At 45.3% G+C, this 13194-nt stretch overlaps 1 protein-coding gene across 2 annotated transcripts in view; it reads left to right on the top strand.

Moving 5' to 3' along the window:
- The window catches only part of ATRN (attractin), a 175812-nt gene extending 167675 nt beyond the window's left edge, over positions 1-8137 (top strand). The window contains exon 29 of one of the 2 annotated variants that reach the window (XM_019950678.3): positions 3642-8137. In XM_019950678.3, coding sequence (XP_019806237.1) covers positions 3642-3969 — 328 coding nt within the window. In that variant the 3' untranslated portion in view covers positions 3970-8137. The remainder of the gene's footprint in view (positions 1-3641) is intronic. The other variant, XM_019950676.3, reaches the window with a different exon arrangement.
- The last annotated feature ends 5057 nt before the right edge of the window (positions 8138-13194 follow it).

Raw genomic sequence — 13194 nt, 5'->3', positions numbered from 1 at the left:
CCAACCCCCTCCCACACCTCCATCCAGCCATTCGCCTGCAGTTAAAATCATTCTTTAAATAAATAAATAAATGATGGTTATATTTCCCTGTGCTATACAATATATCCTTGTTGCTTATTTATTTTATACATAGTAATTTGTATCTCTTAATCCCATACCCCTGTCTTGCCCCTCCTGCCTTCCCTTTCACCACTGGTAACCAACACTTTGTTCTCTATATCTGTGAGTCTGTTTCATTATATGCATTCGTTTGTTCTCTTTTTTCAGATTCCACGTATAAGTGATAACATGGAGTATTTATCTTTCTCTGTCTGACTTATTCACTAAGCGTAATAATCTCTAGGTTCATTCATATTGTTGCAAATGGCAGAATGTCATTATTTTTTATGATTGAGTAGTATTCCAGTGTGTGTGTGTGTGTGTGTGTGTGTGTGTGTGTGTGTAAAAAATCTTCATTATCCATTCATCTGTTAATGGACACTTAGGTTGCTTCTATATCTTGGCTATTATAAATGATGCTGTGAATGTTGCTATGAACATTGTGGGTGCATGTATCTTTTTAAATCAGTATTTTTGTTTTCTTTGGAAGTATACTCAGGAGTGGAATATGGTAGTTCTACTTTTATTTTTTTGAGGAACCTTCATACTGTTTTCCACAGTGGCTTCACCAATTTACATTCCCACCAACAGTATACAAGGGTTCCCCTTTCTCCACATCCTCACTGACATTTGTTATTTGTGGTCTTTTTGATGATAGCCATTCTGACAGGTGTGAGATGATACCTCCTTGTAGTTTTGATTTGCATTTTCCTTATGATTAGTGATGTTCAGCAACTTTTCATGTGCCTGTTGGCCATCTGTATGGTGCCTGTATGTCTTCTTTGGGAAAATGTCTATTCAGGTCTTCTATTTTTTAATAGGGTTGTTTGGTTTTTTGATATTCAATTTATGAGCTATTTATATATTATATATTAACCCCTTATTGGTCATATCATTTCCAAATATTTTCTCCCATTCAGTAGGTTGTCTTTTCATTTTGTCAGGGTTTCCTTTGCTGTGCAAAAACTTTTAAGTTTGGTTAGGTCACATTTGTTTATTTTTGCTTTTATTTCTTTTGCCTTAAGAGACAGATCCAAAAGAATATTTGCTATGATTTATGTCAAAGAGTGTTCTGCCTATGTTCTCTTCTGGGATTTTTATGGTTTCAGGTCTTAGGTTTAGGTCTTTATGTATATGGTGTGAGGAAATGTTCTAATCTCATTCTTTTGCATGTAGCTGTCCAGTTTTCCCAGAACCACTTATTGAAGAGACTTTTCTCCATTGTATATTCTTGCCTCCTTTGTCATAGATTAATTGACCATAAGTGCATGAGTTTATTTCATGTCTCTCTGTTCCACTGATCTGTGTGTCTGTATTTGTGGGAAAACCATGACGTTTTGATTACTGTAGTAGCTTTTTAGTATAGTCTGAAGTCACGGAGCGTGATATCTCCAGCTTCATTCTTTTTTCTCGAGAATCGCTTTGGCGATTCAGGGTCTTTTGTGGTTCCATATAAATTTTAGTATTATTTGTTCTAGTTCTGTGGGAAATGTCATGGTTATTTTGATAGGAATTGCCTTAACTCTGTAGATTGCTTTGGGTAGTATGGACATTTTAACAATGTTCTTCCAATTCAAGAACACAGGATATCTTTCCATTTCTTTGTATCATTTTCAAATTCCTTCATAAATGTTTTGTAGCTAATCAGATTATAAGTCTTTCACCTCTTTTTAAATTTTTTTTTAATTTTTATTTATTTTTGGCTGTATTGGGTCTTCGTTGCTGCGCGCAGGCTTTCTCTAGTTGCAGCGAGCTGGAGCTACTCTTCATTACAATGCGTGGGCTTCTCATTGCGGTGTCTTCTCTTGTTGCAGAGCATGGGCTCTAGGCACACAGGCTTCAGTAGTTGTGGCGTGTGAGCTCAGTAGTTGTGGCTCACGGGCTCTAGAGTACAGGCTCAGTAGTTGTGGTGCATGGGCTTAGTTGCTCCACGGCATGTGGGATCTTCCCAGACCAGGGCTCGAATCTATGTCCCCTGCATTGGCAGGCAGATTCTTAACCACTGCACCACCAGGGAAGCCCCTTTTACCTCTTTGGTTAAGTTTATTCCTAGGTATTTTATTCTTTTTTTTTTTTTTTTTTTTGTGATACGTGGGCCTCTCACTGTTGTGGCCTCTCCCGTTGAGGAGCACAGGCTCCGGATGCGCAGGCTTAGCAGGCATGGCTCACGGGCCCAGCCTCTCCATGGCATGTGGGATCTTCCCAGACCGGGGCACGAACCCGTGTCCCCTGCATCAGCAAGCGGACTCTCAACCACTGCACCACCAGGGAAGCCCATCTTTTTGATGTGATTTTAAACGGAATTATTTTCTTGCTTTCTCTTTCTGACAGTTCATTATTAGTGTATAGAAAAGCAACAGATTTCTGTGTATTAATCTTGTCTCCTGCAACTTTACTGAATTCATTTATTCTAATAGTTTTTTGGTGGAGACTTTAGGGTTTTCTATATATAGTATCATGGCATGTGCAAATAGTAACAGTTTGACTTCTTCCCTTCCAATTTGGATGCCTTTTCTTTCCTTTTCTCATCTGATTGCTGTGACTAGGATCTACCCCCCGTTTTAAATGGTGCCCTTCTCTGGACTCCCGAAGCAGCTGGCTCTGTCTTTGCTATTACAGTGGTCACTGGTGTGGATTCCCCACTCCATGCCAGGTACTAAACCTGGCACTTAAAAGCTACCCCCCTCCCCCATTTTATAGGCTCAGTGAGGTGGAGTAAGAAGGTCCTCTAACATGGCTCCTGGGGGCCTCAGCAGGGCTCTGAGCCTGTCCAGCCTTTTCCCATGCATAGGAATCCAGTTCCCCCAGGACTGTGCCTTCCCTAATGAACATCAAGTTAATCAATTACCAATACAAAAAGGAGAATGGACCCACCAGTCCCCAAAGCAAAGGTGGTAGCGGAGGTGGTGGGGTGATAAGCCAGGTACCATTCTAAGACTTTACATCAGTTCACTCATTGACTTCTCACACAAGCCCTGTGCTGTTCCCCATTTACAGAAGAGGAAACTGAGGCACAGGGAAGTTAAAGCACCTTGCTTATTCCAAAGTCTGGCCCCAGAGTCTATCCTAACCCTTATCATGGTGTAGATACCAAAATAACTAGTGCTATCTGGGCAGTGTGGAATGAATCTGAATTTCATCATAAAGAGTGAAGCTTTTTCTTGGAGAAAAAGACAGGAGAAACTTAGTGCTTAAAGCATGTCTGCAATCTTATTTAGATGCTCCCACCATGAGGCAGGGCACTTTGCTTGGTAGATCTGCTGAAAAGTAAGGTACTCCTTTTGTGTAAAAATGGGGGAGGAGGAGAATATGTATTTGTATTTATACAAATAAACCCTGAAAGAATATATACAAACTAAAGAAGTTACTCTGATGGAAGTGGGGAGTATGGAGGGAGACACAGGTTAGAGGTAAGATTTTTCCCATGTATGTACTTTATTTATTTATTGCACCATGTGAATGTAAGAAGAAATTTTTTAAATTATTTTTTAATAAAAGCAAGCTGCCCCTTAACATGTGTTCCCTCTGTGGGTTCTCCCAAGGTCTCGCAGTGGCCAGCGCCCTGGTGGACATTTCTCAGCAGATGCCAATAGTATACAAAGAGAAGTCAGGAGCAGTGAGAAACCGGAAACAGCAGCCCCCTGCACAGCCTGGGACCTGCATCTAATGCTGGGGCCAGGACTCCCTGTGAGCAAGGAGTGGCGTGCCAGAGCCGTCTGCAAAGAGGGAGCAGGCAGGGAGACACTGTGCAGGGCAGAAGACTGGAAACTCTCGAAACATCCACCTCATCCGCATGTTCACAAGCTTTCTTTGACAGTTTCTCCCAACTATGCTCCAGCATCTAACCTTTTACTTTCATATAGGAAATAATTGATTTAGTTACAGGTCCAGGGATGATCCAGTTGTTGACGGAGGAGGCCGGTGTAGAGCGAGTGAGAGAGCTAGGAATGACACTCAGGTTCACGTGTGGAAAGCTGTTCTTGGGACTGTCTCAACAGTGCAAAAAACAAAGATGTAGTGTTTACAAGTAGACATTTGTCATCAGTCATTCTTGAACATGGTCTTTTAAAAACTAGTCAGATGAATTAACTTGTTTTCATCTGAAGCCTGCTATCTTTTTTAAAAGATGTGCTATTTATTCTTGCACAATTTAGGCAAATATCTCTCTTTCAGGGAGTAACTTTTTTTCTAGTTGAGAATTAATAATGGTCCATCTCTTTTGAATCATAAGATAGAAGAGGCTATTTTAAATGTCAAGGTCAGCAGTGTTACTTGGAATGCCAACTGATATAATGGGTAGTTTTCTGTAGCAACTTGATTAATTTAGTCTGAATCCATTTGAAGTTCTCTCTCTCTCTCCTCTTTCATTCCCTCCCTCTCTCTCCTTCACTTCCTCTTTATCTCTCTCTGTCTCTGTCTTTGTCTCTCTTTCTCACACTCATACACAGACACACACACACACACACACACACACACACACACACTAAGTGCCTAGACTTTAAATAGATCTAGCAATTGGAAAGTTAGTAAGCATAAGTTTTTACATAATTGCATTCCTACATTCTTATAAAACTTAAATAGCTATCATTGGCAATCTGCTCTTTTTCTAAAACCTAATTTGCCGCCAGAAAAGTTTTCTCACCCCGAGAAACATTTAACGTAGCAGCAGGGATTGAGAGGAAAACAGAAATGACCTAACTGTCAAAGCTCCTGTTGTTGTTGTCAAAAAGGACACTAAATAAGGCATGTTCCCACGTGCCTCCTTGCCCCAGGTCACTCTAGGCCTGATGTTTGCTTCAGCCCTTCTGGGTGCTCCTGCCAAGGCATCACGGAGGGAGGGGCTCACTCATGTTACATGTCTCCCTTGAGCCGAAAAGAGCATGACAGCACTTGGGACCCCTTAATCAAAGGGCAACTCTTTGTTCCTGTAGTCTGCTTGAGCTGGTGGGTCATTCTTCATTCTCAGGCTCAGGTGGAGTGCCAGGAGAGGGTCGGTCTCCTGTTGTCGGGCAGAACCTGCCCAAAGCCTGGAGGAGAACCTGAAGCTGTTTGCCGTCTTTCTCCTCCTCCCTAGGAGGGGCTTAGGCCTCCCATGCTCCCTCCCAGACCCAATGGGTAGCTGTGGGGAGGGCAGTGAACGATAAGGATGAAAAGCACATGGGAAAAATGGACAAGGGGAGAAAACTATGCCAAATGAAAAGTGACCAAATTGAAGTAGTGACCAAATTGAAGTGGAGCAGGCCAGTCCCCGCTCTTCTCCCCAGGGCACTGCCTGGATGGTGTGTTGTCCCCGTCCATGGTGCTCTGTATTCTGGCATTATGCAGCAGCCTCCCAAGATCTCTCTTCTGCTTCAAAACCCAGTGTTCTATGGCATTACCCTGGGGGCGTAGACCTTTAGACAACAATGCTCAAGTTTGTGAATTCGGAGAAATCAATACTCAAAAGAGCAAAAACTGTGGCATTTCACCTTTATATGCAGTGCCTAGAGAGGGAGTATGACCTCTTCCCCAACATTAACCCCACTTCCATGAAGAATTGCCTGGAAAGATGTTTTCAAGGATGTTGAACCATAAAACACTGATGCACAAAACACCTCTACTTTGAGACTTGCCTCTCAAAATGCTGCTTTTTCACATTATTGTTAAAGAGCAGATGGTTCTAGAAAAGACCCCTCCTCTTACAAGCTCCCCATGTCCCTGCCCCAGATCACAGTACCCGCAGAGAGCCTGCTGGGGACTGGCCCTTCACCCCTGTGATTACCAAAAGGCCACTGGAGAGGACCTTCCCACAAGGGAAGTCCTTGTTTGTTCAAAGGACTGGTGTTTCCTTGGCAAAGAAGCCTCCTCCCCATGGTAGTCCCATGCCTTGAAATAATAAGCACCATGTCCCATAGCCACCTGGTTATTTTCTTTTTTCTAAAAGATAATGTTTATTTTTTAAAAGGAAGGAAAGAGCAAGTGAAGTTTAATTCTGCTCCAACAGTGGAGAAACAACTGAATCCACCTGCTTCTCCTTTGCAGCCAGTAGCAAACAGCTTCCTTCAGGCTTGGGCCAGAGGAAGGGGGTGGCAGGAGAAGGAGGCACTCAGCTTAGAGTCAGTTATCAAGAGGAAGTCATGTGGAACTTCAGAGCCTGTATATAAATTAAAATAGTTATGAAAACATCGATATTGCACTTGTACATAACTATACAGTAGTGTCTGAATGTTCAGACATTTGGAGTGTACATAAAACAGAAAAATATCTTAATGTATTTTTATTAAACATAATGATGTCTGAGTTTGACCTAATATGTTTTTGTGCCATATATTGGATATCCAGGTTCAGAGAAGTCCTCTCGTTATGCCCTGATACGATAACAAAGCCACGAAAGGCATCCCCATTGTGCCCAAGTGTTCAAATGGGACTGATTGGATAGCTTCTAAAGTAGGAATCATCTGTCAGTGCACATATGAAAATGCGGGCAGTGTGTGAAGAGACTCGAAGGCAGCTGGGATGTCTCTGCCCCTGTCATTGGCTCTGGGAGTGCATTGTAACTCTCCTGTCAGCTTCTCGGAGCAGTGGGTGCCCAGGGAAGACCAATCTTGTCCTGAGAAATGCTCCTCTTAGTCTTTAGACTCCAAGACTATACCTGTAGATCTAGTCAGATTTTCCAAAAAGGGCTTTTCCGGGCTGCATTTTGTTGTGGTTTTGTCTAAGTTATTAATGACCATTTCCCAGGACCATAGTTTACTATACTGAAAACTGGGAGTGGGATTGGGCGTGGCTGCTTTGTTGATAAATAGCTCCTGTTTCCCCATGGAGAACCTCACCCTGGCCTCCTGTCCACCTCCTGCCCCCTTCCTACACTGTTTGGGGAGAGGTCTGTGCTTCCCTGTGAGGATCACCTCTAAGTGTGGGAGGAGGTGTGCAGAGAAGGCAACCACATACTCCCTGAGCTAACCTGGAAGAAAAGCAGCCCTGGACAGAGACTGTTAGCAAAAGGCCTGATGTGCAAGATTGGAGATGCACCGGGAAATCTGGGGCAAATGGAAAGACCAGAGCACTATCTGTAGAAAAATACATTTTATCTTTCAGTGCAAATCTTGCTCCTTCAATTTAATAGAGTATATTTAGAGATGGGATGGGAGTGATTCACTTCCTTGGGTGGTGGTATCCTTTTCATTAACACCTTTGATCCTTACATTTCGTTCATTCATCCATTCATTCAACAAATATTCACTACTTACTAACAACCTAAGCTAACACTAGAGCAGTGACTGAGATGGAAAAGCTGCTCTTCAGAATTACAACAGAATCCAGCTCCTCAAACCTGTCATCCCAGGAGAACTTTCCTCGTGGTTTCTGTGAGAATTGGCCACCTGAGGATAGACCCAGGAAGGCAGAGGGTCTGGCCTCAGGCCATGTACCGGCTCTCAGCCTGAAATGTTTACCAAATTTACCAAATGGCTCAAACCATAAAAATCACCGTGATGGTTTGTAAATAGCGAAGCCCACCAAGAGACATTTCCCCTGAGTTGTCCAAATTCATAAACACCCTCGCCTGCAGGGAGACGATTTGGGAGTGCAGAGGAAAACTGGCACCTTCTCTTTTAAAGGCAATAATGGAATCGACTTTCAATAACTGAATTTGTGCACAAAACATTCTAAACACTAGTGAAGCCTGTTTTGTTGAACTAATTTTGGCTCTGGAAATGTTTTATAGTTATTTACGGTTTTGTTTCGGGGGTTTTTGGTTTGGATTCAAGTTTAGTTTGTTAATATGTATAATTTAGCATCTATTGCACTCATGTAAATATGGAGTAAGTATTGTAAACTATTTCATTGCTGGGGATTGTGGATGTTATACATACATTTAGGACTGCAATTTTTTGGTATTTTTTGTATTGTAAAATAACAGCTAATTTAAGCCAGAACAAGAGAATTAAGGGAGGTCTGTGCATTTTAAACACAAATGTGAAGAACCTGTATATAAACAAAAGTAAATACTATAATACAAACTTCCTTCTGAAATAAAAGTAGATCTGATAAAAATGTGGGTTTTGTTCTAAGAGTTTGATTTTGTTTCAATTATTTTTACAATTTGGTCATTAGAACCTTAAGAAAAGGGGAAAAACATGTTTTAAAAAGTTTACCAGTTTTCAGACTGCCTCAGAGGAAGCACTTGGCAGTCCATGATTGAGGTGTAAACCAACAGGGCGGGCACCTCAGACACCTCTGCGCAAAACTGAGCCCTGGGGTGTGGGAGGAGCCCTGAGCAGCTTGTGAGCAGACTCCCCAACATCCCCACTGTGGCCTACATTGCCCTCAACACACCAGTGCTGGGGACAGAGACTCATGTGTGGGACAGCTCTGCCCAGGCACCATCACGCCCATGCCAGTGCCTCGCCAGCTGCCCTTGGTCATTCAGCTACTCGTACTCTCATGGGCTCCTGCTAAACCTCAGGTATGCTGATAGGTTTAGTCCTCCATGGCCACAGCGTTGTCCTTGGTCTTGAATTTTGATGAAGTTATATGTCCATTCACAGAGTCTTGTCTGTAGGCCTTCTGCGTGCCCAGCCCCACGTTATGCGGCTCCTGCCCTCAGAACAGGGTCAGAACAGTGCATTTCAGCGCCCTGGTACAGAGTGCAAAAGGTCTAGAAGGATAAGATCGGCATAAAGTAAGTTGAGAAAGTCCAGAAGAAGCACAAGGAAGGTCTGTGGTTCATACAGGGGAGGGTGGGTGAGGCACCAGGTCCAGCCCAGGAGGCTGGAGGAGGCCTGCCTACCAGAGCTTGGGCCTCGGCCAGGGTGGGAAAGAACTGAACTAGAGGCCACTGCCAGGTTGGGGAGGACCTTGAAACTGTTCCGGGGAGGGTTGTGGGAGCCATCAAGTGTCTCTGGCTAGAAACCTGTGATTGAGTGATACTGGGGCAGTTTGCTACAGCATCAACAGCATCGCCCAGCCCCCTTGCAGTTAGGTTGGGGCCATAAACTGGGCTTTAGCCAAGAAATGTTGGAAGAAGTGATATATTCAAGTTCCAAACTTTGCACAAACACCATGCTCCCACATGGGACTCCCTGGAGGTCACGTGTTAAAGACACTGGAGATAATAAGGGTTCAAGTCACCACTTAAAGGCAAACCACCTGACCAGCAAGAGCTGTGTGCTGGCCTGTGCGTCTGAAAAGCAAACTTTACCGACCCACTGAGATTTGGCATTTTGGCAGCTTTTCTTACTCTTATTAATACACAAACTGGCACCTTGAAGTACAAGGCAACTATAACCAAAGCCTAAGGTATGTGGCGTTGGCTTAGTTAGTGGTGAGGCGGCAGCAATGAGAAAACAGACACAGCAGGCAGAACAGCTGGGGATCCCTGTCAGGTGGTGGCAAAACATCTGGTATGGCTATGGTGTGGATAGCTTGTTAAAGCAAACTACTTTTTTGCTGTGTTTACTGAGTTTTTTTGTTCAAGGGGAAGAAGCTGGAAGAAAAACAGAATGTGGTATGTGTTGATTGTTACTTGGCAAGACAGAGTTGAGTTCCAGAAAAAAATTAGCCAGTTTACAAGCAGAAGTGAAGGGGGTGGAGAATCCTGAAATCCAGAGTTGTGAAGTGTTGGAAAAGCCAAGTAGTCTTGCTTCCAGTCTCCAAACAGTAAGACATGCTTATGAGCAAAAAAAGGCCCAGGGAGACAGTGACTTGGCCTCCGAGTAAGAATCACATAGAGAGTGTGGTCTTCCTGCTTGAGCCTCATAACCTTAAGGCCATCATCTTGAGGGGGAGTCATGTGGATAAGCAGAGAAATAAAGCGAACCTGAGAACTGTGCCCAGGAAAGAACCAGGAATGCTGTCATTGACCCTGGGCCTGCCTGGTAAATATATAAAAAGCGTAGGTTTCTGAGGGAATTATGTTGCCAAGAAAACCATTAGCTTGACCATAAAAAAATGAGAACAGCCAACCCTGTGACTATCGAGAGTCTTAATTAGAACCACCCACAGGCGGGAGATGGTTGTGAAAGCTGTGCAAGGCAGGCCCACCACCCAATGCCACCTCAGATGTGGCCAGAGAGCAGATTTGGGCCTGGTCGGGAACCTCCCCCACCTCGAGGCAGGGCCCGGCAGGATTTCAAAGTCCCTGTAGGCCAGTGATTGCAGTGTGTCGGCCATCCTCCTCCTGCCCATCCAGCCGCTGTGTGTCGGCCAGGCACTGTTTGGAGTCCAGGGACTTAACAGTGAACAATGCGGACCAAATCCCTGTCCTGGTGCAGTCTACAATCTAGCAGGAGAGACAAAAATAAAGACAAGGCCAGGTAATAATTTCTGTGAATCAAGGATGGGGTAGGGGTTGGGGTAGACAGTGCTGGGGGGTGTGCTGGGGGGGCTGGGGAAGGCTCTTGTGGTAAGGTGACAGTGGGGTAGAGCTCACTGAAGGAGGGAGCTGGCACATGGACACCTGGGACAAGAGTACTCCAAGTAGAGGGAGCAGCAGGTACAGAGGCCCTGAAGAGGCAGCGTGCCTGCTGGGTGTGCGCAGCAGCAAGGCATGGGGGCTGTGGGGGCAAAATGGGTCCAAGAGCAGTGGTAGGAGTTGGGGCCAGCCAGGTCCTGCAGGAAAGTAGTTCTCAGCGGTACAGAGCTTCCCCTAGGGGACATCTTGGAAAGACGAGGGGCAATTTGATTATTGCATTCAGAGGGGCACCACTATGATTTAGTTGGTGGGCCTGAAAAATTCTGTCACCAACTGCAATGTCACTCCTAGTATCTGAGTCCCCAACCCCACACATCTCTGTGGGTTGCATCTGAACAGACATACACCTTGCAGCCCTGTATTACTAGCTGTGTGACATGCCTGGCAAGGATTCTCTTGCATCCTGTGTCCCCAACCTGAGGAAGGGACTAGACTAGATGATGCTGATGACTGTATGAAGCATGTTGCACAGGGAGCTGGGGATCCACCCTGGCTGCTGGGGCCCGTTTCCATACGCTGTAGGTCTTTCCTCCTCATTTGTGTAATCCTAGTCCCTGGAGGGCTCAGGTTCTGAGGTTTTGTACATGTTTTATCTTCTTGTGCATATACTCATCTTGATTTTCCTCTGTATCTTCTGCCTTGGACTGGAGGCTCCTTCGGGTGTGGGGTGACATGACCCCGGCAGGACAGCTTCCCAAGACATCCTTCAACCCAGGCCTTCCCAGGCCTGCAACCCAACAAGGCAGGGCCACATATCTGCCTCCTTTCACATGCAAGCCAAGCTTACTGGCAAGTTGCCATCCAGCTGGGGACCTCTCCTGAAGCCCTGCATAGCCCCTTCCCTCCTGCCTCTCTGGAAATTTCACCCACCAGTGTCCACAATTCCTGTAAAGATAAGCCAGTTCTGTGAGTTTGGCCGCACCTGACTCAGTTGGGGTGGGTGGAGAGAGGAGGGGGGCAGTGCTTCGTACCAACCTTGCACCTTAGACAACAGGCTCCAAGCCAGAGCCGGCATTCATGAACCATGAAGTTTCCACTCATAAATCCATGGATGCTTCCAGCACCTGCCCTTCTGCCTGTCCCATCCCTAGCCACCTGCCAGCTAGAGGCTCAGTGTTGACAACAGCTAACAGAGACCCAGCCACGGGGATGAGGCCAGGGCCAGAACTACAGTTTCCCAGAATGCATGTGAAAGAATGATAGCAAGCAGGCTACCTGGCAGGACACAGAGGCCAATACTCAGATGTGGAGCAAGGCAGGACCCTTTCATGGTTGTGGGGGCCACTGGACTCAGCTTTGAGGTGTTTGGCCAGACTTTACACGTTACGAGTCAGGACCGTTTTACATGGAAGCGACAGAAACCAAACTCAGACCACCTTAGACAACTCCATTAGTTTCCCGAGGCTGCTGTGACAAATTACCCAACCTTGGTGGCTTTAAATGACGGAAATTTATTCTCACAGCTCTAAAGGCCAAAAGTCCAAAATCATGGTGTAAGCAGAGCTGCGCTCCCCCCAGAGCAGAAGCTCTAGGTGAGAATCCATTCCTGGCCTCTTCTAGCTTCGGTGGCTGCCCACATTCCTTGGCTTGTGACCACATCACTCCTGTCTCTGCCTGTGTCTTCACAGCACCCTCTCTTCTGTATGTCTATCTAATCTCCCCCTGCCTCTCTTTAACAAAGATGCACAAGACTGCATTTACAGCTCCCTCTGATAATCCAAGATAAGTGCCTCCTCTCAAGATCCTTAATTCAATCACATCTTTTGCCATAGAAGGTAATATTCACTCTTTTGCCTACAAATAAGGTAACATCCACAGGTTCCAGGGATTAGGGTAAGGACAAATCTTTGGAGCCACCATTCAGCCCATTACAGCAACAAAACCCTACAAAAGTCAACTGTCCCAGAGGTGGCAAGACGATGGCCTCTGCATGTCACAGGGCCTTGTCCCTTCTTTTGGCTTCTATCTCCAGAGTTGGCTAGGTCCATGCCCCAGACAGCCTCAAGCCTCCCACAAGAAATGTTCACTCTGGGAAAAAAAACCAGAAAGCCAGGCTGACACGGGGGCCCTGTGACCTTTCATTTTCCCCCTGCACCCAACAAGGAAGCCTATTTTCCTTGCACGTTGTCTGATGTTAGAGGCTCCATTTGATTAAACCCCACGCCTGAGCTGGAGAGAAGTACTGAAGGAAGACAGCCAGCTGCTATGGAACAACTTTGCTATTTTCCATTACGTTCCACTCACTTTTATCTTCCCAATCTTTTGAAAGGCATATGCCTATATTTCACTCTATCTGAGTAAAAAATGGAAGTAGTAGAGTTTAACACACTCTCACATAAAGCACATAACTTAGCATTGTGTGCTTGGGCTACCACACAGTGGTGGTAAACAGGGTAAGGCAATGCTTTCACTTGACCACACACCCCCGCCCCCCCCACTCTGCTCCAGGTGTCCATTCCCACACAGGTGTAGGTGGCTGAGAACATTCCTCCTTTGTGAAGTGGGAACAGGTTAGACTCTGAGCTTCGCTCTGTCCAACACCCCTCCTTTTTCCACTGGAAAACTGTCCTTCCCATTCCATGTGATCTTGGTGGGCTGACATCACTCTCCAGGCCACAAATCCTTGGAAAGAGAAGCGCCTT

The sequence above is a fragment of the Tursiops truncatus genome, chromosome 15 (genome assembly GCF_011762595.2).
Source record: "Tursiops truncatus isolate mTurTru1 chromosome 15, mTurTru1.mat.Y, whole genome shotgun sequence".
NCBI classification, from domain to species: Eukaryota; Metazoa; Chordata; class Mammalia; order Artiodactyla; family Delphinidae; genus Tursiops; species Tursiops truncatus.
Note: the sequence above shows the minus strand (reverse complement) of the source record. Positions and strands in the feature narration are given on the sequence as shown.